Consider the following 24,485-nt stretch of genomic DNA (forward strand, 5'->3'; position numbering starts at 1 on the left):
TAGATTAGTGTATCCGATAAACTTACATGCTTGGTCCATTTTCTAGGAAGGAGCCAATATCAACAAATCTTTAACAACACTCGGAAAAGTTATCTCTGCACTGGCTGAGATGGTAAGAACTGAATTTGGTCACACTTTATTTTGATGGTCCGTTTGTTGAATTTAAGTTACATTGCAACTAATTCTCATTAGATTATAAGTAGACTGTTAGGTTGGGTTTAGGGTTAGTGTATGTTGACATGTGTATAATCATGTTATAGTCAGTTAAATGTTTGTTGAAGGAGCAGTATCATTTGTCCTGGCCAAAGTCCCTCAATCGGCTTACAATCATAGTCTCCCAATCATCCCCATCCACCGAATTGGCTCTATCACGGTCTCTCCACTCCCCCAATAGTGGGTGTGTGGTGTGTGCACTGGCGCTGTTGTCCTGTGGCTGCCCTCGCCTCATCCAAGTGGATGCTGTACACTGGTGGTGGTGTGGAGAGACCCCCCTCATGATTGTGAAGTGCTTCGGGTGTATGGCCATACACAATAAATGCGCTAAATAAATACACATTGCATTACATATTAAGCAGACAGTCTACTAATACTCAAATGGACCATCAAAATAAAGTGTCCCCCTGAATTTCAGTTTAAATGTGAAAACGAGTGTTAGTAACATTTAAAATGCTTAAAAATGCTTTCCTCTGTTTTTTAGGACTCCGCACCAAACAAGGTGAGGATCGGTTTGATCTTTCTTCATTAATCAAGCATTATGGTTGCAGCTTTAAAAATTGGCATCCTTTCTGTTCACCCAACAGAACAAGAAGAAGAAGAAAGTTGAGAGCTTTATTCCATACAGAGATTCCGTTTTGACATGGCTTCTGAGAGAAAACCTTGGTATGAGGGTTCAAGCACCTTCTTAGCAATTATCGGTGTAAGGGTTTAACACTGTAGTCAATAATCAAAAATGTCTTGGTTTTCATTTCTTAGGAGGAAACTCACGCACTGCTATGGTAGCAGCTCTAAGCCCTGCTGATATTAACTACGACGAAACACTCAGCACACTCAGGTAAGAACCACATAATGCCATAAAGTCTGTATATTAGACGATTGACCTAAGGTGACACACAAGACTTGTTTCATTTCCATTTGAAGGGATAGTCCACCTGTGCCAGGGATGACACTCCCTCTGATTACCAATAATGTTAAAAAGGATTGTAATCAAACAAATTGCTATTTAGAAATACATTTTCCAAAAATAGCAATATTTTAGTTAAGGACAGTCTGTTTTGACTGGTTTTTAGGTGCGTTCACCCAGCCCAATGTAAAAGAGATTCCACATGTCATAAAGACAACTGCAGCTCACAGTTGGGTTGTCAGGTTGTTATTCTGGTAAATGAATTGGTACTTTTACAACATTTAAATTGCGTTTGGTGTGGTTTTTGTGGTAATGTGTTTACATTAGCAGTAATACATCTGAAATGGTGTCCATATCGGATGATCTAAGACCTATTTGTAAGCCTGTGATGCTGAGTTTTCTAATATGTAATGTTAGGTCTGGGCATTTTTATATGTTTTGTTCCCTTTGTTTTGTTTATTTACGATTTTTCAATGCTTTGTCATCTGTACATTGTGTAGCTGCAATTTTTGTTGTTGTACTGTAGCAGCAAGATGTTTTTTTTTTTTTGGTGGGTTAAAATAATTAAGAATAATACCATGTTTCTAGCTGGAAGTATTATATGCATTTACGTGATTGCTCCCTCTCAGTGTTTCAGATGCCACTCTTCTGCGCTTAGATGATCCACTCTGAAATGATAATTCATCATGATATCATTTAAAGGGGACCTATTACGCAAAAAATCACTTTTATAGGAGGTTTAAACACAGTTGTGTGAGAATATAGCCAGCCTCAAATGGTTAAAAATAAATAAATAATTTATTTTATAATCACACATCATAAAAACAGTCTGCTGAGACACTTTGATTGGCATTCTCTTTTTGTACATGTCATTGGAGGGGAAAAGCCCCGGCCATTAGTGGCAATCGCTCCCTCATTAGCATAGACAGCCCTGAGTAAGAAGCAGCCATCCACCATTAGAGTTTTCCCACCCTACCTGCTAAAATTTAATTTCTGATACTGAAGACCGAGTTCAGACTGCACTATTTTCAAAGTAATTGTGTCACAGATGTTTTCTTCAGGGTAGCGTTCTGTCGCTGCCGTGTATACACTGTAGGATGGATTGGCGACAGGGGGTTTTACACTACTCGACTTTACAATTGGAAGAATCGACGACAACATTGTCTTGATCCACAAACTATGTCTGACAACCAAACACACACGAGAAATAACATGGAAATAATGCAAGGTCACGTAGTATATGTTTTGTTATTAACTACATAATGAGAAAGAAGCTTTTAGTGGGGTAGAAAATGTGTTTATTTTTCTCATTTGGGTCTTCAAGGCAATTAGTAATTTGTCTCAAACTTTTTTCTTTTCCGACCCGGTTGTGGTATTGCTCAGATGACACATCAACAAGACAAAGGGGCTGCTGCCAAATCTCCACTAGTTTTTCCTTAATTTCTTGGATCCAAATAGACTGAAAAGAAGCCATCTTAACCTCCCCCCATCCCCCCGCTGGCCTGCAGATACCCATACTAATGGAAGCTTCTCTCTCATTAGCTGTAGGTTATCGTCAATGTTATTTTCAATCAGAACACAGCATGATCTGAATTTCACACGGCATGATCTGAATCGCCGGCAGGTCCAGATATTTAGCATGCCAAATATCTCTAGGGTGTTGACAATTTATCTGCGATTCTCTCAGATGGCGTCTTTGATAGTTCACACTGTGAGATTTTTATCCGCCTGAATGAGTACTGATTTGCCTGTGGTTTCAAGCATTTGTCTGCGATTTCTCAAAACCTGTGGCCAAGTCAAAATTGAGACTACAGTCATGCAATCTGAACTCAGCATAACAGGATTATAATTGAGTTTTTGGGTGCACAAATTAACACTGTTGTTTCCAATATCCGCCTTCTTCTGAGCCACTTCTTTTGGCTTTTTCGTTTTTTTACAGATAATGTTAGTTCTGTTTTGAATATGCCACTGTGCTAAAGCATAGGTATTTGTTGCTCCTTCCTCTTTTGAAAAGAGCACAATCTCAATTGAATTTAAAGGGACAGTCACCTAAACAGCATCAAAGCATAAAAAGGGCAGATTCAAAGAGTTATAAAAATGATTTGTGGGGTATTTTGAGCTGAAACCTTTGTACATACACAACTTAGGGACATCAGAGACTTATTTTAAATTTCATGAAAAAGGGGAATAATAGATGCCCTTTAAAAAAATTGACATTAGATTTTTTTTTGTATTTCCTCTTGATGTCATCAGATGTTTTTATGAGTTAATGCTCATTTTGATCATCAAACTTCTTTTCTGATGTTTATCTAAATCAGATAGTGTATTGGATAGATACAGTAATAGCAGTATCACTGTCACAGGTATGCTGACCGAGCCAAGCAGATCCGTTGCAACGCCGTCATCAACGAAGACCCCAACAACCGGCTGGTGCGTGAGCTGAAGGAAGAGGTGGCTCGTCTGAAGGATCTGCTTTATGCTCAGGGTCTCGGAGACATCATTGAGAGTGAGTCGCCTGTAATACACTTCAGTCTGTGGAACGTTCCTTAAAATTACCAATTTTCTTTCAAATTCTCTTGAAAATGAAGCACACTGTCTGTAAGCTTTCATTATCAGAACGCGAGGGTCAGACAGCTCTAGGAATGTGTCTGAAGGATTTGTTCTCTCTCTTTGTCTCTCTCAGCATATCGTGCACACGCTCCAGGGATATCTGCTCTCAAATGTGTGTATTGTGACATGCTAAATGCTTCACAGCTTGTGATAACCCAGGGGTCGGCAACTTTTTTTTGGACTAACAGGGCAAATATTTGACACTGTTATGTGGATCAGTTTTTAATTCACAAAGATCAGTAATAGTGACTAAAATGCTGTGTTATGCATGCCAGGCCATGTTGTTTCACTTAAGTTCTATGCTTGTAGGTCCTTTTAGTGGCAATGTTACATTAACATCACAGAATTAGCTGTAGGTGAAGAAAGGGAAAACTGGAGGTGGACATTGCAAAGCAGCACATATTTGAGTTGAGTTGAGTTTACCCTGTAAAAATTTGTCTCTGGCTTCACAACACATCACCACATAAAAATACACAACACAGATGCCACATGCATGTATAGAGGTGTATAAATGAAAAATAAATGGTTTCCATTTAAAATTCAGACAGCACTGGGCACAAAACATAACTGGTAAACTTTCCTTATTGTTTGTGGTTACCTAAAGCCTATTTGAATACTTAAAATGTCATATTATTGTGTTGTTGGATGCCAGAATAGAAAGAATTCAGGGTCCTGTATAAAATGTATACACATAACTGCTTCCAGATGGGAAAAAAGAAAAGAAAGAAAACAACAACTATGGTTAAGCACAAATAAAGAAGCAAAATTAACAAAAAAATGATAATAAAAATGCTAGGATGTACAGCACACTTCATATCAGGTAAGGTTAAATAAAGCATTATATTTGTTGTTATTGATTTGGTTTGGTTTCATAGCTGAAGATAGGAAACAAGCTAAGGGATTTTGCTAGTTACGCTAACTATTCCTAGTGCTTAAGTTAGCTTACATTATTAGCTGTATAACTAGCAGCTTGCTAAACTGCTAGCTAACAAACTGACACTAAAACTAAATAAACAGTTCTTTTCATCTCCCTTCCTCCAGTTACTTTATAGGTAGATATTAAGATATCTAGCATTAATGAAGTGGTTAGGACAAACCATTCTGCTATTACTTAAGTCAAGGATTTAGGAAAATTGTGTTTTAATAGAATGGTACTGCATCATTTTCAAAAACCTGTTCTTTGAAACACAAATTTGTTTTCTGATTAGACAACATTTTTATTCTCAAAGTCGCATCTGTTGTTTTACAGGTGTTTTTTAAACAGATTAAAGATTAGAGTTTAATTTTTTAACTCAATATTTAATAACAGGCAAATGATACTACAGTCAGTCCTCTGTAATTTCTCAAAGCGTGTGCCAATATTGACCCTTGCTAATGTTGCCGACCCCTGTGAAAGCTAAGCAGGAAGCTCTGGACCACCAGAGCTGTGCTATGCTGTGCAGTTTCTAATCAATTTATTTTAATTAACTAATTAGCCTGATAGGCAACATAATTATCTTACGCTGCTGCTCTGATGGTCCAGAAGCGCTCCAGAGGTTTGCTTGGGATTTGCCTCTAAGTGAAGCACAGGCATGCGGTCTGTGCAGTCACAGATCATCTCCATGCTCATTATCTCAAGCATGGTCCGGTGAATTTGAGGCATGGCAGAAAAATCCATTACAGATCATGTCTTCGATGCTCTGATTGACGTGAAAAACAAAACAGCATTTGAAGTCCTCAAATTGATGCCGTTGTGTCCTGCAGCTTTATGACTTTTTTAATTGGCTGTTTTATCTTTACGTTTGACTCTTTCTACTCTGCCTCCTTCCCCTTCTTTTCTGTTTCCATGGCTTTCCTTTTTTCTTACCACAACTTTCTCCTTTGACTCTCCAACCTGTTGTTCCCACTTGTTGCCCAGACTTGTCAAATTACAAGGCTAATATCAGTAGCATCCAGGCTGTCAATCAAAGGGGTGATTTCTCCACAGTGACCAATGCCATGACTGGGATGAGCCCCTCGCCCTCTTTGTCCGCCCTGACCAGCCGAGTGGGATCCATCAGCAGCTTGCATGACCGGATCATGTTCAGCCCAGGAAGCGAGGAAGCCATCGAGAGGCTGAAGGTAAGAGAGTGGATAAGGAGATGTCTGGGTGGATGGTATAAATGAATAAGTGCCAGCGCTGATCTTTTTAACATTGACATCTATTCGTACTAGGAAACTGAGAAGATAATCGCGGAGCTCAATGAAACTTGGGAAGAGAAGCTTCGCCGCACTGAGGCCATTAGAATGGAAAGGTACTGCTGGGAGAGATTTAGACTTTGGAAATGTTTCTGAAATTATTCTATTTTTTTCAAAAATAAAACTTTGTTTGTTGTCATTAGGGAGGCACTTTTGGCTGAAATGGGTGTGGCGATGAGGGAAGATGGAGGAACGGTTGGAGTCTTTTCGCCAAAAAAGGTAAAATGTTCTTTTCAATTCTAAAAATTGTTTGTAAAGTCATATACATGTTAAATGTCAATAAAGTGTGTTGTACTGAGTTAAATCACTAAACAGTTCTTCAGGATTCAATTAAGGATTATTTTGGGCTAAAACTGTGGCTCGAAGAGGTAGGGCTGTGCAATTAGACGAAATTCAATTTAGATTTTGGCCTCTAATAATTATGAAAACTTTAATCGAGATTAAACGATTATTTTGGTGGTGCTGTGGCACAGTGGGTAGTGCTGTCACCTCACAGCAAGAAGGTCGCTGGTTCGAGCCTCCGCTGGGTCAGTTGGCATTTCTGTGTAGAGTTTGTATGTTCTCCCAGTGTTTACGTGGGTTTCCTCCGGGTGCTTCGGTTTACCGCACAAGTCCAAAGACATGCGGTACATGTGAATTGGGTAAAGTAAGTTGTCCGTAATGTATGTGTGTGAATGAGAGTGTATGGGTGCTTTCTGGTAATGGGTTGCAGATGGCATTCGCTGCATAAAACATATGCTGGATAAGTTTGCGGGTTATAAAGGGACTAAGCCAACAAGAAAATGAACAAATGAATGAATAAATGGCCCCGCATTTTGCGCTACGGCACTGCTGACTGCTCATGACCGAAGGACTTTTGTTGCTTTAAAAAGAATAAAATCAAGTTTAAGTCTTGCTTAAAGAAATTTTTTTAAATCAATTTAACTGTACTTTAAGGTTTTTAACTGTGTGCTTCAACAAACATCTTTATGATTTGATTGTTTCAGACTCCCCACCTGGTCAACCTCAATGAAGATCCTCTCATGTCTGAGTGCTTGTTGTACTACATTAAAGATGGAATCACCAAGTAAGACTTTTGTTTATTTTACAGACATTACAAAGGGCAGATACAGTATATGAAATTAAATGATTGAAGTACAATTTTTTTTAATTGGATAATTTTAAGTTGCTTTATTTAACTTTTAAATATTTTGTCATTTTATTTTGAACAAATAAACAAAAAAATGTCCATCTAATAATGCTTAGCTCCTCAACACTTGTACACACAGCTTTAACCTTAACAATGGCATTAGTTCAACCCAAGTAATAACATTTAATCATTTGGCAGATGTTTTGATCCAAAGTCACTTAATATATTTTTTCTTTTTTTTTTTTTTTAAAGAAAAACATGACAGATGATAGATTTGAAAACAGAAATGGGAGTGTTATTGATAGAAAGCTACAATATTTTTGCATACAACAAAGAACATATACAACAAAATATATTACAATGTTTATTGTAGAACTTTACAAATGATTAAGATAAATTAGAGAGTAGAATAGTGTTGGATTGAGAATATGAAACATTTTTAATCTGAAAAAGATAATGGAATTGAAGCTGTTAGTGTTAGAAGGCCTGATACAGTACATCTATGATTAGTAGTAGAAAATGCAATAAAGAGATTTAATGCTATAATATCAGAATATGGATTAAAAAATTATCTTTATTTCTTAAAAATGACTCGCATGACAATATAAACTCAAATCAAAATGAACAAAAGAGCATGCTTGGGTTTTATTATTAAGTGCTGTGACAAGACGTTTACCTCTGCAGGGTCGGTCGTGAGGATGCCAGCAGTCGGCAGGACATTGTGTTAAGTGGCCACTTCATCAAAGACGAACACTGTATCTTCACAAGTACCACAAATGCCATTGGAGAGGGTACGGTGGTCCTAGAGCCTTGTGAGGGAGCAGAGACTTATGTTAATGGCAAGAGAGTTACAGAGCCCACAGTTCTCAAATCAGGTAGCTTATCTGTTTCCAGTCTCATTCTATCAAACAATTTTTTGGATGTCTTAACCCCCTCTGTTATTTTTATTAGGTAACCGTATCATTATGGGCAAAAGCCACGTGTTCCGCTTCAATGACCCAGAGCAAGCAAGGCAAGACAGAGAGAGGACTCCATGTGCGGACACACCAGTGGAGCCGGTGGACTGGGCCTTTGCTCAGAGAGAACTACTGGAGAAACAAGGCATTGACATGAAGCAAGAGATGGATCAGAGGTAGCACTTCTGTTCGTGGCACTTTTGTGCTTCTAAACTAGTATACATTTTTCATAGTATTTCCTATAATATTTTTTCATGTGGAGAAAGTAGTTTTATTTCAGCTAGAATAAAAGCAGTTTAAGAAATTAAGAAAAAAATAAAACAGTTAAAGGTGGTCAATATTATTAGCCTTCTCAAGCAATATTTTTCTGATTGTCTACAGAACGAACTATAAAACAATGACTTGTCTAATTACTATATCGTGCCTAATAAACCTACTTAAGCTTTTAAATTGCACTTTAAGCTAAATAATAGTATATTGAAAATATCTAGTAAAATAGCACGCACTGTCATCATAGCAAAGATAAAAGAGATATTTAGAGTTATTAGAAATTAGTTATTAAAACTGTTATGTTTAGAAATGTGTTGAAAGTAATATATCTTCTTTCTGTCAAACAGAAATTGGGGAAAATATACAGGGGGGCTAATAATTTAGGAGGGCTAATAATAGGGTAAATGCTGAAGCATTCTAATAGGACTTTTAATTTGCCAGTAACCTGAGTTAAGCGCTTCTGGCGAACTGTATGCCAATGCAAAATTCGGCGCGTTTAGGGTCTGTTTTCTTAAAAATTCAGCAATCTCCACTATAGTGATATCCGATATAAAGTGGGTCTCAGATTGTACAAGAGGCACTGCATTAAATTACATTTTCCCCCGCCATGTCTTTATAATATGAGCATTTATTTTCCCCAGTATATTCAATAGAGTTTCTGCGCTAGCCTGCCAATTCCTGACAGGCGAGTGCGAGTAAACGGCTTTTTGTCTCGTTTTACGCTTGAGCAACTAAATGAATGGCAAAGTTTATTTAACTGAATGTATTTTAATGACATTACAACTTCGATGCTGTAAAAGGAACCAGATAAAATGGAAAAAAGTCCACAATAACAGGTCACCGGAAGTTTATCAGTATAGGAAAAACTCTAGCTTGGCATATACCCTATTCTGACTCCAACTGTATAACTTACATTTTTATCATCCTTTATAATTATATCAAAGAGCACCCACAATTTGTAGGCATCACCTGCGTTTGATAGTTTTTGTGGTTTTACATTGGTGCCTGTGTCATTTGCAGATTACAAGAGCTGGAGGACCAGTATCGTAAAGAGAGAGAAGAAGCAAGCAACCTTCTGGAGCAGCAGAGACTGGTTAGTCATTTTAGACTATTGTTCTGCCATCAGTTGCTTAGTTTGTCAGGCATAAAGGCAAAACAAATATTTCGTTTACTTCATTTCAGGATTTTGAAACTTCTTATCAAACAAACAAATTTTCCAGAAACAGACTAACAGCTTCTAAATACATCTAAACTACCGTTGGTCTTTGGTGATCACATAATAGGTAGTTGATGCCCTGGCGCCCTGCCTTTTTTTGATGTAGAAATCTTCTCAAGTTCATTTTATTTGCTCAGTTCATCAGGGTCAGACTTCCTTGACTAAATGCATAGTTGAAATTGAAATATAATTCTACATATACTGACACTGTTTTTGTCTAATGTTGTGAAGCTGCTTGCTTTGATCAGCACACAGCAAGAGGGTATGGTTCGAGTCCCAGCTGGGAGTTCCTGCTCTATATTTCTTTTTTATGAGATTGCACGTGGGTTCATGTGGGTTTCCCCAATAATTTTTTTAAATTCAAAGCAGCTCAACTCAGAAAAAGTTCTACTTAATCAAACGATGGGCAGCTCCACAGGTCCCGAACCAAGCCAGTGGCAACAGCGGCAAGAAACAAACTTCACCAAGTGAAAAAAAAAACTTTAGAAAAACCAGGATTACTCAAAGTAATGTATTGTCGTACTTAAAGTAAAAGTCAGAGCACTAATTAAGCCATGATTTGTAAAATAATAGCAAAATAACAGAAAAATACAGTAGATTGGAGGACAGGTTGACTGATAAATGTGACATGACTTTACTTAAGCACCGAATTGAAGAGCTTGTGGCACATCACTGTTATAAAATGCTTTCTTAATTGCTGTTTTCATTTTGGGTGAACTATGTGTTTTTATTATTATTTAATTATTACTCCAGGTATTCCGTCTATTATCTTTGGTTGACAATGTAAAAATAAGCAATGAAAGCAAATTTAACATTGTTTTTTTTAGGACTATGAGAGTAAGCTGGAAGCTCTTCAGAAACAGGTCAACTCCAGATATTACCCAGAAACGACAGAGGAGGAGGAGGAGCTAGAAGATGAAGGTGGGTAACTGTTTAAGACTTCTAGGCATTATCTGATCCAGACATGTCAAACATCTCAGGTGGTCATATTCTGTAAAGAGTGTTTAGATGCTTAACCTCATTTTAAATGGGTTTATATTTTTGCTCCTGCAGTCCCATGGACAAAGCGAGAGACGGAATTAGCCCTCTGGGCTTTCAGGAAATGGCGTTTCTATCAGTTCACCTCTCTCAGAGACCTGCTTTGGGGAAATGCCATTTTCCTCAAGGAGGCTAATGCCATAAGTGTGGAGCTGAAGAAAAAGGTACGCCAAAATCATTTTCGGCAATCCTAATGGTTGTGTTAGACTTTATTGAATCCCACTGAATTCCCAAGAATGAATTTGCTTAACATTTGCTTCTTTCGTCTGCAGGTTCAGTTTCAGTTTGTGCTGTTAACAGACACGCTGTACTCCCCGCTGCCCCCTGACCTCCTGCCACCCAGCATAGCCAAAGACAGAGAGAAACGGCTGTTTCCTCGCACCATTGTAGCAGTAGAGGTGCAGGACCAGAAAAATGGTGCCACACACTATTGGACCCTAGACAAACTCAGGTACAATGAGGTTAAGTATACAGTTGAAGTAAAAAGGATTAACCCTCTTCTGAAATAATTTTTTTTTTTTTATATTTACCAAATGATGTTTAACAGTGCAAGTAAATGTTAACAGTATTTCAGAAAATATTTTTCTTCTTCTGTAGAATGTCATATTGTTTTTAGTTTGGTTGGAATAATAAATGGAATAAAAATTTAGCCAGCTCTTTAACCAGCTCTTAGCTGGTTGCTATTATCTTGCAAAATACTAATAAAATATAATGAACTGTTTTAATATTATGTACTGTCATGATGGCAGAGGGAAAATAAAGTAGGTACTAGAAGATAGTTACATTTACATTTACATTTAGTCATTTAGCAGACGCTTTTATCCAAAGCGACTTACAAATGAGGACAAGGAAGCAATTTACACAACTAAGAGCAACAATGAATAAGTGCTATAGGCGAGTTTCAGGTCTGTAAAGTCTAAGAAGGAAAGTATTAGTAGTATTAGTATTTTTTTTTTCTTCTTTTTTTTTTGGGTACAGTTAGTGTGATATTCAGAGAGGCAATTGCAGATTAGGAAGTGAAGTGGAGACTAAATAGTTGAGTTTTTAGTCGTTTCTTGAAAATAGCGAGTGACTCTGCTGTTCTGATGCAGTTAGGGAGTTCATTCCACAAACTGGGCAGATTGAGCGTGAGCGTTCGCGAAAGGGATTTCTTCCCTCTTTGAGATGGAACCACGAGGCGACGTTCATTCACAGAACGCAAGTTTCTGGAGAGCACATAGATCTGCAGAAGTAAGAGCAGATAAGAAAGAGCAAGGCCAGAAGTCACTTTGTAGGCAAACATCAGAGCTTTGAATTTGATGCGAGCGGCAACTGGCAGCCAGTGCAAACGGACTAGCAGCGGAGTGACATGTGCTCGTTTAGGTTCATTGAAGACCACTCGTGCTGCTGCGTTATGCAGCAGTTATTAAAAGTTATTCAAAAAAAGTTAAACAGCTCTTGGGAAATATTTGAAAAAAATATTAAGTTGAAAACAGCTATTAAAAATATTATTTAAAACATTGTTATTAAAAATATTGTAAAAAATGTGTTTGTTAAAAAGCACTTGGTAAATATTTGAAAAAAGAAACAAAAGTTTCAAAGAAGAGCTTATGACTTCAGCTCTACATAATGTGCATGTAATGCCCACAGAAGTGTGTCAAGCACTGCAGTTATGAATCAGAATTAAGCGACCAGTTAAAAGATGCAACGCTGCTACTAAATATGTTCCTTTTTCTAATGAGTTGGTTAGTTCAGGGTCAAATGATTCAGCAGTGAATTGGTTCACTGTATTATAGGGCTCTATTTTGACGATCCTTGGCAAAGCGCAGAGCGCAAACGCTTTCAGGGCGTGTCAGAATGCTCTTTTGCTAATATAAGGACGGAAAAATCCACTTTACGCCGTGGCGCATGGTCTAAAATGGTTGAGTTTATTTTCTTAATGAGTTATAGCTGTGTTTTGAGAATAAACCAATCAGAGTCTCATCTCCCATTCCCTTTAAGAGCCAGTTGCGTCACGCCATAAGCGCATTTGCTATTTACACGACGTAAAGTAAATGTAGGTGGAAAAACTGAGCATCTCATAATCTGGTTTCACTTTCGCTCTCGTGGATAGGGAAACCTTGTACGCACAGACATCAATTAGCCTAAATTCAGTTCTAATTTCTAGCAAACTAATAAATTACAAAAATAACGAAGTGTGTTCAAAAACCTGAGTTATATCCTAATACACATGCTGTGCTCCATATGGTCTAAAACCTGATCGGTGGACAAATCTAAGCTTATTTTTATGAAACAAATATAAATATGCATATAATAAATAATACTGCTAATAATGATAACATTATACAAAAGCAAATTGAATGAACTGAAAAAGCCTCCCGAGATAAAGAAAGTATCAGTGGTTTTTAAATTCATGTAGGCTAGAAAATAATATGTTTTGTAATATTTTAATCCTTTATATTTATATCCTATATATATCCTTTTTATATCCTATATATATATCCTTAATATTTTATATCTTTTTCATATGTAAAGATATTTGCGTATTGCTCTACATCTTGTGAGTATAAAACAGTGTGTAAGCCAGGTGCACTCTGCCCCAGACAATAGACCGGCTTTGTTCTGGTCTAAAGAACAGACTATTATAGTTTCTCAAAATAGCAACACGCCAGCAACGCACCAAAACACTCCTGCTTTTTTAGACCAGAACGCCTATGGGCACACATATGAGTGAAAATGCATTTGCTATTTAAACAGCATGGCGTAACACATCAAAACGACTCTTGCGCCGAGCTGAAAGTAGCAAATAACAATTGCCTCGTGCCTTGCACCACATTTCGCCGGGTGTATGATAGGGCCCATGGTGTGACTAGTGCAGTAAATGTTTTCAAAAACAGTGCAACCTATGATAAATGATATATTTAAAAAAGAATGTCCTATTTTAAAATAGCTAAAACATTGCTATTATCTCTGCAGACAAAGACTAGATTTGATGAGAGAAATGTATGACCGAGCAGCAGAAGTGCCCAGTACGGCTGTGGAAGACTGTGATCATATCATGTCCGGTGGCGACCCTTTCTACGACCGCTTTCCATGGTTCCGTCTGGTTGGTCGGTGAGTATGCAATATGTCGGACTCACATGCTGTGCCAAGTGGATGCTGCTATCCCCACTGAATATCACTGGAAACTACCTATGATTTGCATTGTGCTTTTAACAAGGTTTCCTTCACTGTTGAGTTGAATGGAGAGCTTTGGGCAGCCAAACTTTGGACTTGGACACTGCTCACAAAAAGCACTAGAGCATTAGCTGAACACAGATTGGGAAAATCAAGGCTGGGTTACCTTCACATACATATGGGTGATTCTATAATTCAACATATATTTTGTGTTTCAAAAGGTTAAGGAAAGAAATTTACAAAAATGATTTATTTTCAATATCTTATTGAAAACCTATTCAGTTTAATGAATCATGTCATGTTACTGGCGATTCTGGTAAATGTCGTCAGCATTGTTAATCTACTTTAGTAGCAGAGTTTGACAGTAATATAACTGATGATTTTGACTCAGGCTTTTTGGGAATAGTGCCCAGGGCAACATTTTTGAGAACAGAGAATATGTGCCCAGGGTTATCTTCATATGGGCAGTTTTTCTGGTGTGACTGGTTTGCTCGGTAGCTCGACACTTACAGCGCCGGACTTAGAAGATAGAGTGGAGCAGGACCAGGTTTCAAGTCCAGTGAAGGACGGTTCAAAAAACCAGGTTAAATGAAACTCAAAGCAAAAGCAGTGTGAAACTGTGATAAAAGGCTTTTCTCTTCTAGTTTGCTTTTGAAAACACTATTGGTTGGGTGGGACCAATATGGTTAGGGGGTGGAAGGGTCAGTCTGGCTGGCTTCTCTCGCACAGATGCTCACAAGATGAAGATTGAGATTGGCAGAAATGTACATCAGTGGCCTCTGGTGGATTAACAAGAAATGGCAAGTATGAGAGAACGTGCTCCAGTAGCATATTTGAGATTGTCAGAAATGTACACAGTGGGCTCTAGTGGATTTGTGAAAAAAGAAATGCAAGAACAGGTAGTCCAAATACATATTTCTCAGTTCTTAGAAATGTAGCTCTGGACACATAATTCCAATGAGCCTGGGTTGGATCATTTTAAACTTTTTTTGGGCCAAAAACTACACATGCTAGAGGTCATGTTCACAAATAAAAGACTACTGTGTGATGAGTATTAAATTCTGTACTCCTTTAGATGCTCTGGTAACAGTTTTGACGTTTTTTTTTCAAAATAACTCTTGGTTTAAGAACTTTAAAGATTGAAATATTTTCTATATATGTAAAATTATATATATTTTTTAGCACACATACCTTTCAACGCTTTAGATACTATCAGCAAGGAAAAGGGACAGTTACCTAACCCTAACCCTATATGCTGTAGGAGATAATGACAAAGAAAGGCACGGTAGCACAGTTAAGTCCAGATTTATGAACATTTTTACCAGGAAAAATGAATTAAGTCATTTAATGTTGTAGAACCTAAAACATATGCTGGATAAGTTGGCGGTTCATTCCGCTGTGGCGACCCCAGATTAATAAAGGGACTAAGCCGAAAGGAAAATGATTGAATGAATAGTAATGATAACAATAAGACGATTTTAAACTGTTCTTTTAAAACTATTTCTGTAATCGAATAAATAAGCAAACAAACAAACAAAGTAGTGTGATTATTCTATTTTGGCAACACAAAAAATGTAAGAAAATTTAGTAATCTATCAATAATCTATTATTATTGTTAATCTTATCAATAAAAATAGTAAGAAGATTTTGGATCCAGTTTCTTCTAAATGAATCAAAGACACACAAAATGATTAATAATATTTTGTTAGCCTGAAACTATAATAAAATAAAATAGACTATGTTTACTAATAACAGAACAATTATGAAAACATAATTAAATAAATTGATAATAAAATAATATTAGGAAACATTTTATCAGCAAAAATACATTTCTAGGTAATTTAATGCTGTAGAAGTAGGATAATGACTAAAGATAAAATATAGTAAAAATGTTACCTTCTTTATATTAAAAATATTTTGATCTCACAGCAATACATGATGACAATACACTCGAATTCTGACACAAAAAAAAACACATTTTCCATTATATACAACTTTTTCTTGGCATAAAATATTCATAAAATGATTTGCAGTTTGTTCTGCGTACACATTTTAACAATGCATGCATTTCTGTGGATTGAACCAATCTACCAGTCGAACTACACAAATCCCAAATGGTTAGAAATCACGATTGTCAGCTATATGACACTTTTATTGCAGAAATGATTGTATCATTATGACCTACAGCATCTTGTGATCCCTGAAGTGAATGTTTACAAATAACTGAAAACATAACCACTTCAAAACATCAAGAAACAACACCAAATGCACCTGCAATTACAGAATCCCCCACACAGCGAAGCCTCTGACGTGTGTGTGCATGTGTGTGTGTGGTGTTGTACTAACCCAGTTCCCATGTCTCCGGCTGCACCAGCACTCCCATTCTCAACACGTGCATGAGCGAGCGCATGAGTGGCCTTACCCTCTCCCCCACCCTTTCCGACCCTGACTCTGACATAACCGAACTCGCCGATGAGCGGCATTATGGGAAGGTGGAGGTGGAGGAGGAGGAGCTGGAGGACCTGGACGATGAGATCTTTGTGGAAGACAATGGCTCTGAGCTTGGGAGAGAGGAGGAGGAGGATGATGATGATGGTGTGGGCGAGCGCTGCCCAGGTGTCAGCGATGGCCAGGACCCCTTTTACGACCGCTGGCCTCTGTTCAGTTTAGTGGGAAGGTTGGTGAGGTTTCAAGAGCAAAGCTGTCAGAGGAAACTAGCTCTTTCACACTGAGACACACACGCAAACACTTGATAGGGGCTGCTGCTGGAACATTCAAACAGATGAATGGTAAACAGACAGGGGTCACTGTAGATACTGGCTAGATAATGTTCTGTTTAGTTCCTAGTAAATGCTTTCTAGTTATCTCAGTTCAAGCAAATGTTCATGACAATCAGTATTTTTTACACTGTGTTTACACTGTGTTAAATCATATTTGTGTTTCTTCTGGTGCTCTACATTATACTGTGAATTTTATTGGGATGGCATTTAATAATAATAATTAAAAAAAATAATAATAATAATATTCGGCGACGCGGTGGCGCAATGGTTCGCACGTTCGCCTCACAGCAAGAAGGTCGCTAGTGTGAGCCTCGATTGGGTCAGTTGGCATTTCTGTGAGGAGTTTGCATGTTCTCCCTGTGTTTGGGTGGGTTTACTCCAAGTGCTCCGGTTTTCACCCCCAAGTCCAAGGACATGTGGTACTGGTGAATTAGGTAATCTAAAAATTTACCAAAGTTTATGAGTGTGTGTGTGAATGAGTGTGTATGGATGTTTCCCATGGATGGGTTGCAGCTGGAAGGGCATCCGCTGCGTAAAACATATGCTGGATAAGTTGGCGGTTCATCCTACTCTCGCGACCCCTGATTAATAAAGGGACTAAGACGAAAAGAAAATGAATAAATGAATAATAATAAGATGATTTTAAACAGTTTTTTTTTTTACTATTTCTGTATTTGAATAAATAAGCAAACAAACAAAGGACTGTGATTATTCTATTATGGCAACATAAATATGTAAGAAAATTTAGTAATCTATCAATAATCTATTATTATTATTAATCTTATCAATAAAAATTGTGAGAAGATTTTGGATCCAGTTTCTTCTAAATGAATCAAAGAAACACAACATGATTAATAATATTTTGTTAGCCTGAAAATAATAAAATAAAATAGACTATGTTTACTAGTAACAGAACAATTATGAAAACATAATTAATTTATTGATGATAAAATAATAATGCATAATGAAATTAGATCCAAACTATTATGTGTGTGGCGACACAGTGGCGCAGTAGGTAGTGCTGTCGCCTTACAGCAAGAAGGTCGCTGGGTTGCTGGTTCGGCTCAGTTGACGTTTCTGTGTGGAGTTTGCATGTTCTCCCTGCGTTCGCGTGGGTTTCCTCCGGGTGCTCCGGTTTCCCCAACAGTCCAAAGACATGTGGTACAGGTGAATTGGGTAGGCTAAATTGTCTGTAGTGTATGAGTGTGTGTGAATGTTTTCCAAAGATGGGTTGCGGCTGGAAGGGCACCCGCTGCGTAAAACTGTGGTAGATAAATTGGCGGTTCATTCCGCTGTGGCGACCCCAGACTAATAAAGGGACTAAGCCGACAAGAAAATGAATGAACTATTATGTGTGTAGATATGCAAACAGTGATGCATTATAATGTCAACGTAAATAAATAATTAGATAAAAAATAAATGAATAGCAAATATGCAAATATTATAATTATCTGAAATATCAATGATTAACTAAGTTAATAATTTACAATTAAATGATTTTTCGTGATTAGTGCTCATGAATACATTTTTAAAAGTTTTAATTTGTGATTACATTTTTATTTTGTAAATAAAAAATAAGAAAATAAAATAAAGTAACAGAAAATACAAAATGAGAATTATACAATAGAATTAGGTAATAATAGATAGACAGACAGACAGACAGACAGATAGACAGAGATAGATAGACAGAGATAGACAGATAGATAGATAGATAGATAGATAGATAGATAGATAGATAGATAGATAGATAGATAGATAGATAGATAGATAGATAGATAGATAGATAGATAGATAGATAGATAGATAGATAGATAGATACTGTAGATGGACGGACTGACGGATGGGTGGGTGATTGAGTGGGTGGGTGGGTGGATGGATGGACGGACAGACGGACGGACGGACGGACGGACGGACGGACGGACGGACGGACGGACGGACAGACAGACAGACAGACAGACAGACAGACAGACACACAGACAGACAGACAGACAGACAGACAGACAGACAGACAGACAGACAGACAGACAGACAGATAGATAGATAGATAGATAGATAGATAGATAGATAGATAGATAGATAGATAGATAGATAGATAGATAGATAGATAGATACTGTAGATGGACGGACTGACGGATGGGTGGGTGATTGAGTGGGTGGGTGGGTGGATGGATGGACGGACAGACGGACGGACGGACGGACGGACGGACGGACGGACGGACGGACGGACGGACGGACGGACGGACGGACGGACGGACGGACGGACGGACAGACAGACAGACAGACAGACAGACAGACAGACAGACAGACAGACAGACAGACAGACAGACAGACAGACAGACAGATAGATAGATAGATAGATAGATAGATAGATAGATAGATAGATAGATAGATAGATAGATAGATAGATAGGTCTCTTTACTGTTTTATAAAAAAATCTTATTCATAAACATTCTTTTTTTTCCATACAGTATTAATAAGGACTATTTAAGTGTTTTCAAAGTATTCAGTAACTGAATGAAAGGAAATTGAGCACACAGTGTGTATTAGCAAAGTCAAATACTGACTGTGAAAATCACAATAGACCACTGGTGACAGATCTCTAATGGATGTGTGTCCTACAATGGGCAACATGAAGGCATTTGAACATGGGTAGCTCTGCACAGAACAAGCCATTCACATCAAATCTGCTCGCTTCGAACGATACAGCATTGTTTGGCAGCATAATGATTTTTTTGTCTGCTGTTTTCTGAAATGAAATGGCTGTCCTCTGCAGAAGTTTTGTTGTTTGTGTGATCTTCATAAATCAGCTGATTGTTCTGTCTGAAAAGCATACAGCGCTCAAGATGAAAGAGCTGGTTTCGACTACAGCAGTCTCAATCAGGCATGCCAGAGCTACAAATTTGTATCACGGTTTTGGATTGGCTCTCACACTCTCACTTCCCTGCGCACATGCAACATACAAGATTTTTTAACTTGTGTTTTTTCTTTTGAGTTGATGGAGGTCAAACTCATGTATGTTAATGTCATTTTAATTGTTTGCTTTCCAGTTTGCATTTGGCCCAACAAGCCAAATTTGGAGTTTATTTTCTCTCACTAAAACATTTTGTTTATCTGAGCATGCTGTATTTGCGCCTCACCAATCTTGTCGAAAGCTCCTCCCCTCTGGCCACGCCTCCTGCCACTCTTGAACCCACAAATCAAGCTTTGGCCAGCATCACGTTGGGATCAAGATGGCAGATATGAAGTGAATGAATGAATTTAGTTTAAATGTAGACAAGACGTAGATCATTACAGTATTTTATACTTTCAATCAGTTACTGAATCCACGTAAAATCTAAATGTGTGACAAAGCAGTTTGAAAACTTGGCTAATATAATGTGCAACAATGTCTGACTTGGCTATTTAGACAATCAATAAGTCAAAATATATGTTGTAAACTAGCTTATGATGCAGTTCTCCTCTATATGCATGTTCTTGAAACACTTCACCAACCCCCACAGAGGCCAAAAATCTTGTTACCATCACTTTGTGTATCGTTTTTTTGAGAATGATGGATCTAATAGGCTAGTTACAGATGAGCTGCAGACCTACAGGGCACTGTTTGGCTTTCGCTAGAGCAGCTTCTTGTTTGGTTGCTTTTTTGTGTGTGTCAGATGTTGTGTTGTCCTGTGGCAGTGTGGCTGATTTGATCTTCACTGACATTTTTTCCCATTAAACTTCTTTTTCCATTAATTGTTAATCTTCTTTTTTCTTCTTTTTTTCCACCCCATCAACTGTCTCAAATCCCTCTTATTTTCTCTGGCTCTCCTCTTTTTTCCCATCATCCTCTCCTTCTTCTCCCCCAGGGCATTTGTGTATCTGAGTAATCTTCTGTACCCCGTGCCGTTAGTGCACCGTGTGGCCATTGTAAGTGAGAAAGGCGAGGTCAAAGGGTTTCTTCGTGTGGCAGTACAAGCCATATCAGGTAAGACCATCCTCATGATTTAACTTGATTTAAAAAAAACTGACTGGGAACTGATATTGATGGATATCCTAAAAGGCATATTAAGCTTCATGAATAATTAATAGTAAAGCAGTATTGTTAGTCATTTTTGTAATGGTAAAAGAAGTACCTCAAGGCTCAGTATTCAGGCCTATTAAGTTTTTTATTTCATTGGTATTTTTAATGTTTATTGATTTGTTTGTTATCTTTAGTCATTATTTTATATATTTATTTATTTTGCTGCTCCGTGTCCAGATTATATTACCAAAAGTACCACAGATTTTTGAGATAGATTTATTGTCTTTATTATATTTGGAAAACATTCTTTCTTTCTTTCTTTCTTTCTTTCTTTCTTTCTTTCTTTCTTGCTTTCTTTCTTGCTTTCTTTCTTTCTTTCTTTCTTTCTTTCTTTCTTTCATTTGTTTGTTCCGTTCGTTCGTTCGATCTTTCTTTATTTTATTCGTTTATTTGTTCTTTCTTTCTTTATTTAGCCCTCCTTTATATTAGCCTTTCCAAAATGATGAGTCTCACAAAATGGCTGTTTGCAGTACACACACACACACACACACACACACACACACACACACACACACACACACACACACACACACACACACACACACACACATGTTAGTGTTTACTGACACCATGCAACTGTGGTGATTAAAGCGGTTAAGAATTAGATAGTGTTTTTACTGTGGGCAGGGAAAACCGCACTCCTACGTCACGTTGCGGTGGGCCTCAAAATCACTGCAACTGGATTCTATTTCTAATTTTAAAAAGGAGACTTGTTGTGTTTATATCACTCTGTTATGACTGTGCACACAATATACTTAAGCCCCTTTCACACATACAGACCTTTCCGGAAAATTGCAATTTTCCGGAAAGGTTGTATGTGTGAACAGGAAAATACCGGTAAATTCGTTCTGGCTATTTTCCGGAAAGAGAAGTTGTAACATTACCGGCAATCACAACAGTCAGACGCATTTACGTCCGCGCGGTTTAGGAGAATAAAAGCCTTTGAACATTTTTCCAGACACATTTAGCTGCTAGTTAGTCAGATCACATTTATATGTTCTTCTTAATGCCAACTGTGTAAATAATCATCGATGAGATGCTTATGATAAGCCGTTGTTTGTTTACCTTCAAGCTTTGCGTGTGCCTGTGAAACAGCCTGTAAGCGCCAGCACACGCACATATTATAAACATCTCGACATGCGAAAGTGATCCTGCGAAAGTTGTTCACAATATTGATCATCCACAGAGTTTGTAATTTAGTCAAATGTTTACAAATACAAGCACAGCCGTTTAAAGCTCATTTGTGGTGAATGATGTCAGAATTTACCGGTATTTTGAAATGAATGTGTAAATGCTCTTTTCTGGAAAATTTCCGTAACGTCCTCGCCTGTGTAAACAGCGCTTTTTTGAATATATCGGTAAAGTCGTTCCAGAAATTTTCCAGATACTTACCGGTATCACTGTGTGAAAGGGGCTTTAGACACACTGTTGTTCAAACAGCTAACAAAAGATGATTTTCATCATAGGTGCCTTTTAAGAAAAATTAATACCACAGGGCTTATTATTCAGACCAATTATATATATATTTTTTTTCATTAATTTTTCATGAGTAAATCATACTCTGTTCTGTAACATTCAGCTATAATTCTTCATTTATTGTCACAGCTGATGAAGAAGCTCCTGATTATGGTTCTGGTGTGAGACAATCAGGAACTGCCAAGATTTCATTTGAGGATCAGGCGTTTGAAAAGGTTGGTTGTGCCTCTCATTTTATTTTTACAATTATCTTTTTAGTAGTTTGGCCTTGCAGGCATTACATCGTTTTTCTAGATGATACAAGAATTGTTTTTTTCTTCTGCTCAGTTTCAGACAGAAGCATGCACCAGTGGGATGTCTCAAACACACACATCTGAAGAGGAGCTGCGCATTGTTGAAGGAGAAGGACAAAACTCAGAGTTGGGACTCAGTGCAGATGAGGTCAACAACAACACCTGCTTAGGTAATGAGTTATGTCGTATGCACAATGTCGTATAACAAATTTATGCATTGCCAAAGATAAAATAACACGCCCAATTACCATTTCACTTTCGAAGCAGTAGTATGTGTGTAAACAGATAAGAGTCAGCTATTATTTGTATTCTAATCAGATCTGTTTTCTCATGCACTGCTTTATCTAGTCTCTCCAGATATTTCTGACAGTCCTCTGAAGGGTGTTCTAGAATGTCCTCTAGATGTGACTCAAGACAAATCGCTTCAGCACTTAAAAATTGGCAGCAACTTCACCTTTAGAGTCACAGTGCTTCAGGCTTCCAGCATCTCTGCTGAGTATGCAGATATCTTCTGCCAATTCAAGTAAGTAGATCTACCCCTAGTAAGTTGTATTTATCCATTCATTCATTTTCTTTTTGCCTTAGTCCCTTAATTAATCAGGGGTCACCACAGCGGAATGTACAGCCAACTTTTCCGGCATATGTTTTATGCAGCGTATGCCCTTCCAGCTGCAACCCATCGCTGGGAAACACCCACACACTCTCATTCACACTCATACACTACGGACAATTTAACTCACCCAATTCACCTATAGTGCATGTCTTTGGACTTGTGGGGGAAACCGGAGCACCCGGAGGAAACCCACACGAACACGGGGAGAACATGCAAACTTCACACAGAAACGCCAACTGACCCAGCCGAGGCTCAAACCAGCAACCTACTTTCTGTGAGGCGATTGTGCTACCCACTGCGCCACCTCGTCGCCCCCATGCTGACTTCAATATTGCCAAAAAGCAGAATATACACCATGGGTTTGAAAGAAGACTACAGAAAATGATAAGAAGAGCAGCAATGTTTGTTTAAGCTCTGATAGTCAAAAACACTGCTGTGGGTTTCTATTAGTATCAGAGAACAATGTGGATTTTACATATGAGAACATTGTTCATTTAACATTTTTTATTTGAAAATAAACTTAAGATTTTGGATGGAAAAATTAAAATTCAGTTTGACAAGTGTGCTTCAATACCACAGTTGGCTGATAGAAGGTGTCTTTTTGGCATTTGCAACTTATTTCATTACATGGACGTCTACAGTATGAAAGCAATTTGGTCAAGCATTTGACTATGTCTGTAAATGGTTAAAAGTAGATAAGCTCAGAAATTTTCAGATGTTGTTTACACCTGTGTTTAAAGTTGTGCTTTTGTAATCAGATCAAACTTTTTCCAGTCTTGCTTTAAATGAGCTGCTGAATCTGTGCTGTTTAATTTTCACATTTTCAGTAGATCTGCAGAATGCTACAAATTTGAAACATTTTATATAGATATTTTGAAAGTTGCCATTCAAAAACATCATGAAAAAAAGGAAATCATAGTTTTACATACACTAATCCAAGATCATCTGATGCAATATTAACTCATCCCCCCTGTGTTTTCCCATCAGTTTTATTCACAGGCATGACGAGGCATTTTCCACTGAGCCATTAAAGAATACTGGTCGAGGGCCTCCTCTGGGATTCTACCACGTTCAAAATGTAATCACAACCTTTATGTTATTTACTAAAAAAGCAATTAATTCAAATATGAAATAAATCAAGCATACATTCATATGTGCTTTGCTATTATTGCAGATAACTGTGGAGGTCACCAAGTCCTTTGTGGAATACATCAAAAGTCAGCCAATCGTTTTTGAAGTATTCGGCCACTACCAGAAACAACCCTTCCCTCCTCTTTGCAAGGACTTAATTAGGTAGGTTTTAGATTACTTTATAAAAATGTTTTTTAGTCACCATAAAAGGTTGTTATGTTATGTTTTAAAGTCTCTGTGGTTTGAATAGAGCTAGGAAAAAAAGAGATTTGAATATAAAGCTGAGTTGACTTGGATTCATTTACTTTAATCTTAAATCTGACTGTGCTTCTGTTATGAAATGAGTGCCATAAAGTGCATTGATTCAATAAGTTATATTGTTCTCTGATATCTACATGGTAGGTATGTGGCTTGGGTAAG

General features: G+C 37.6%; 1 protein-coding gene across 10 annotated transcripts in view; it reads left to right on the plus strand.

Annotated features, from left to right (window-relative positions):
* The window catches only part of kif1ab (kinesin family member 1Ab), a 68,141-nt gene that overhangs the window by 16,659 nt on the left and 26,997 nt on the right, over positions 1-24,485 (plus strand). For 2 of the 10 annotated variants that reach the window (XM_073925330.1, XM_073925336.1), the window contains exons 9-31: positions 47-112; positions 698-715; positions 801-879; positions 973-1,051; positions 3,484-3,626; positions 3,804-3,842; positions 5,697-5,830; positions 5,924-6,003; positions 6,091-6,166; positions 6,934-7,013; positions 7,761-7,951; positions 8,028-8,208; positions 9,323-9,395; positions 10,346-10,439; positions 10,572-10,720; positions 10,829-11,007; positions 13,512-13,649; positions 20,338-20,456; positions 22,158-22,243; positions 22,356-22,491; positions 22,670-22,844; positions 23,922-24,012; positions 24,109-24,227. In XM_073925330.1, coding sequence (XP_073781431.1) covers positions 47-112; positions 698-715; positions 801-879; positions 973-1,051; positions 3,484-3,626; positions 3,804-3,842; positions 5,697-5,830; positions 5,924-6,003; positions 6,091-6,166; positions 6,934-7,013; positions 7,761-7,951; positions 8,028-8,208; positions 9,323-9,395; positions 10,346-10,439; positions 10,572-10,720; positions 10,829-11,007; positions 13,512-13,649; positions 20,338-20,456; positions 22,158-22,243; positions 22,356-22,491; positions 22,670-22,844; positions 23,922-24,012; positions 24,109-24,227 — 2,525 coding nt within the window. Of the gene's footprint in view, positions 1-46; positions 113-697; positions 716-800; positions 880-972; positions 1,052-3,483; positions 3,627-3,803; positions 3,843-5,627; positions 5,831-5,923; positions 6,004-6,090; positions 6,167-6,933; positions 7,014-7,760; positions 7,952-8,027; positions 8,209-9,322; positions 9,396-10,345; positions 10,440-10,571; positions 10,721-10,828; positions 11,008-13,511; positions 13,650-16,086; positions 16,390-20,337; positions 20,457-22,157; positions 22,244-22,355; positions 22,492-22,669; positions 22,845-23,921; positions 24,013-24,108; positions 24,228-24,485 lie in introns of all 10 variants that reach the window. The other 8 variants (XM_009298520.4, XM_009298521.4, XM_009298523.5 and 5 more) reach the window with 5 other exon arrangements.

Source organism: Danio rerio, chromosome 2 (genome assembly GCF_049306965.1).
Source record: "Danio rerio strain Tuebingen ecotype United States chromosome 2, GRCz12tu, whole genome shotgun sequence".
NCBI lineage: Eukaryota > Metazoa > Chordata > Actinopteri > Cypriniformes > Danionidae > Danio > Danio rerio.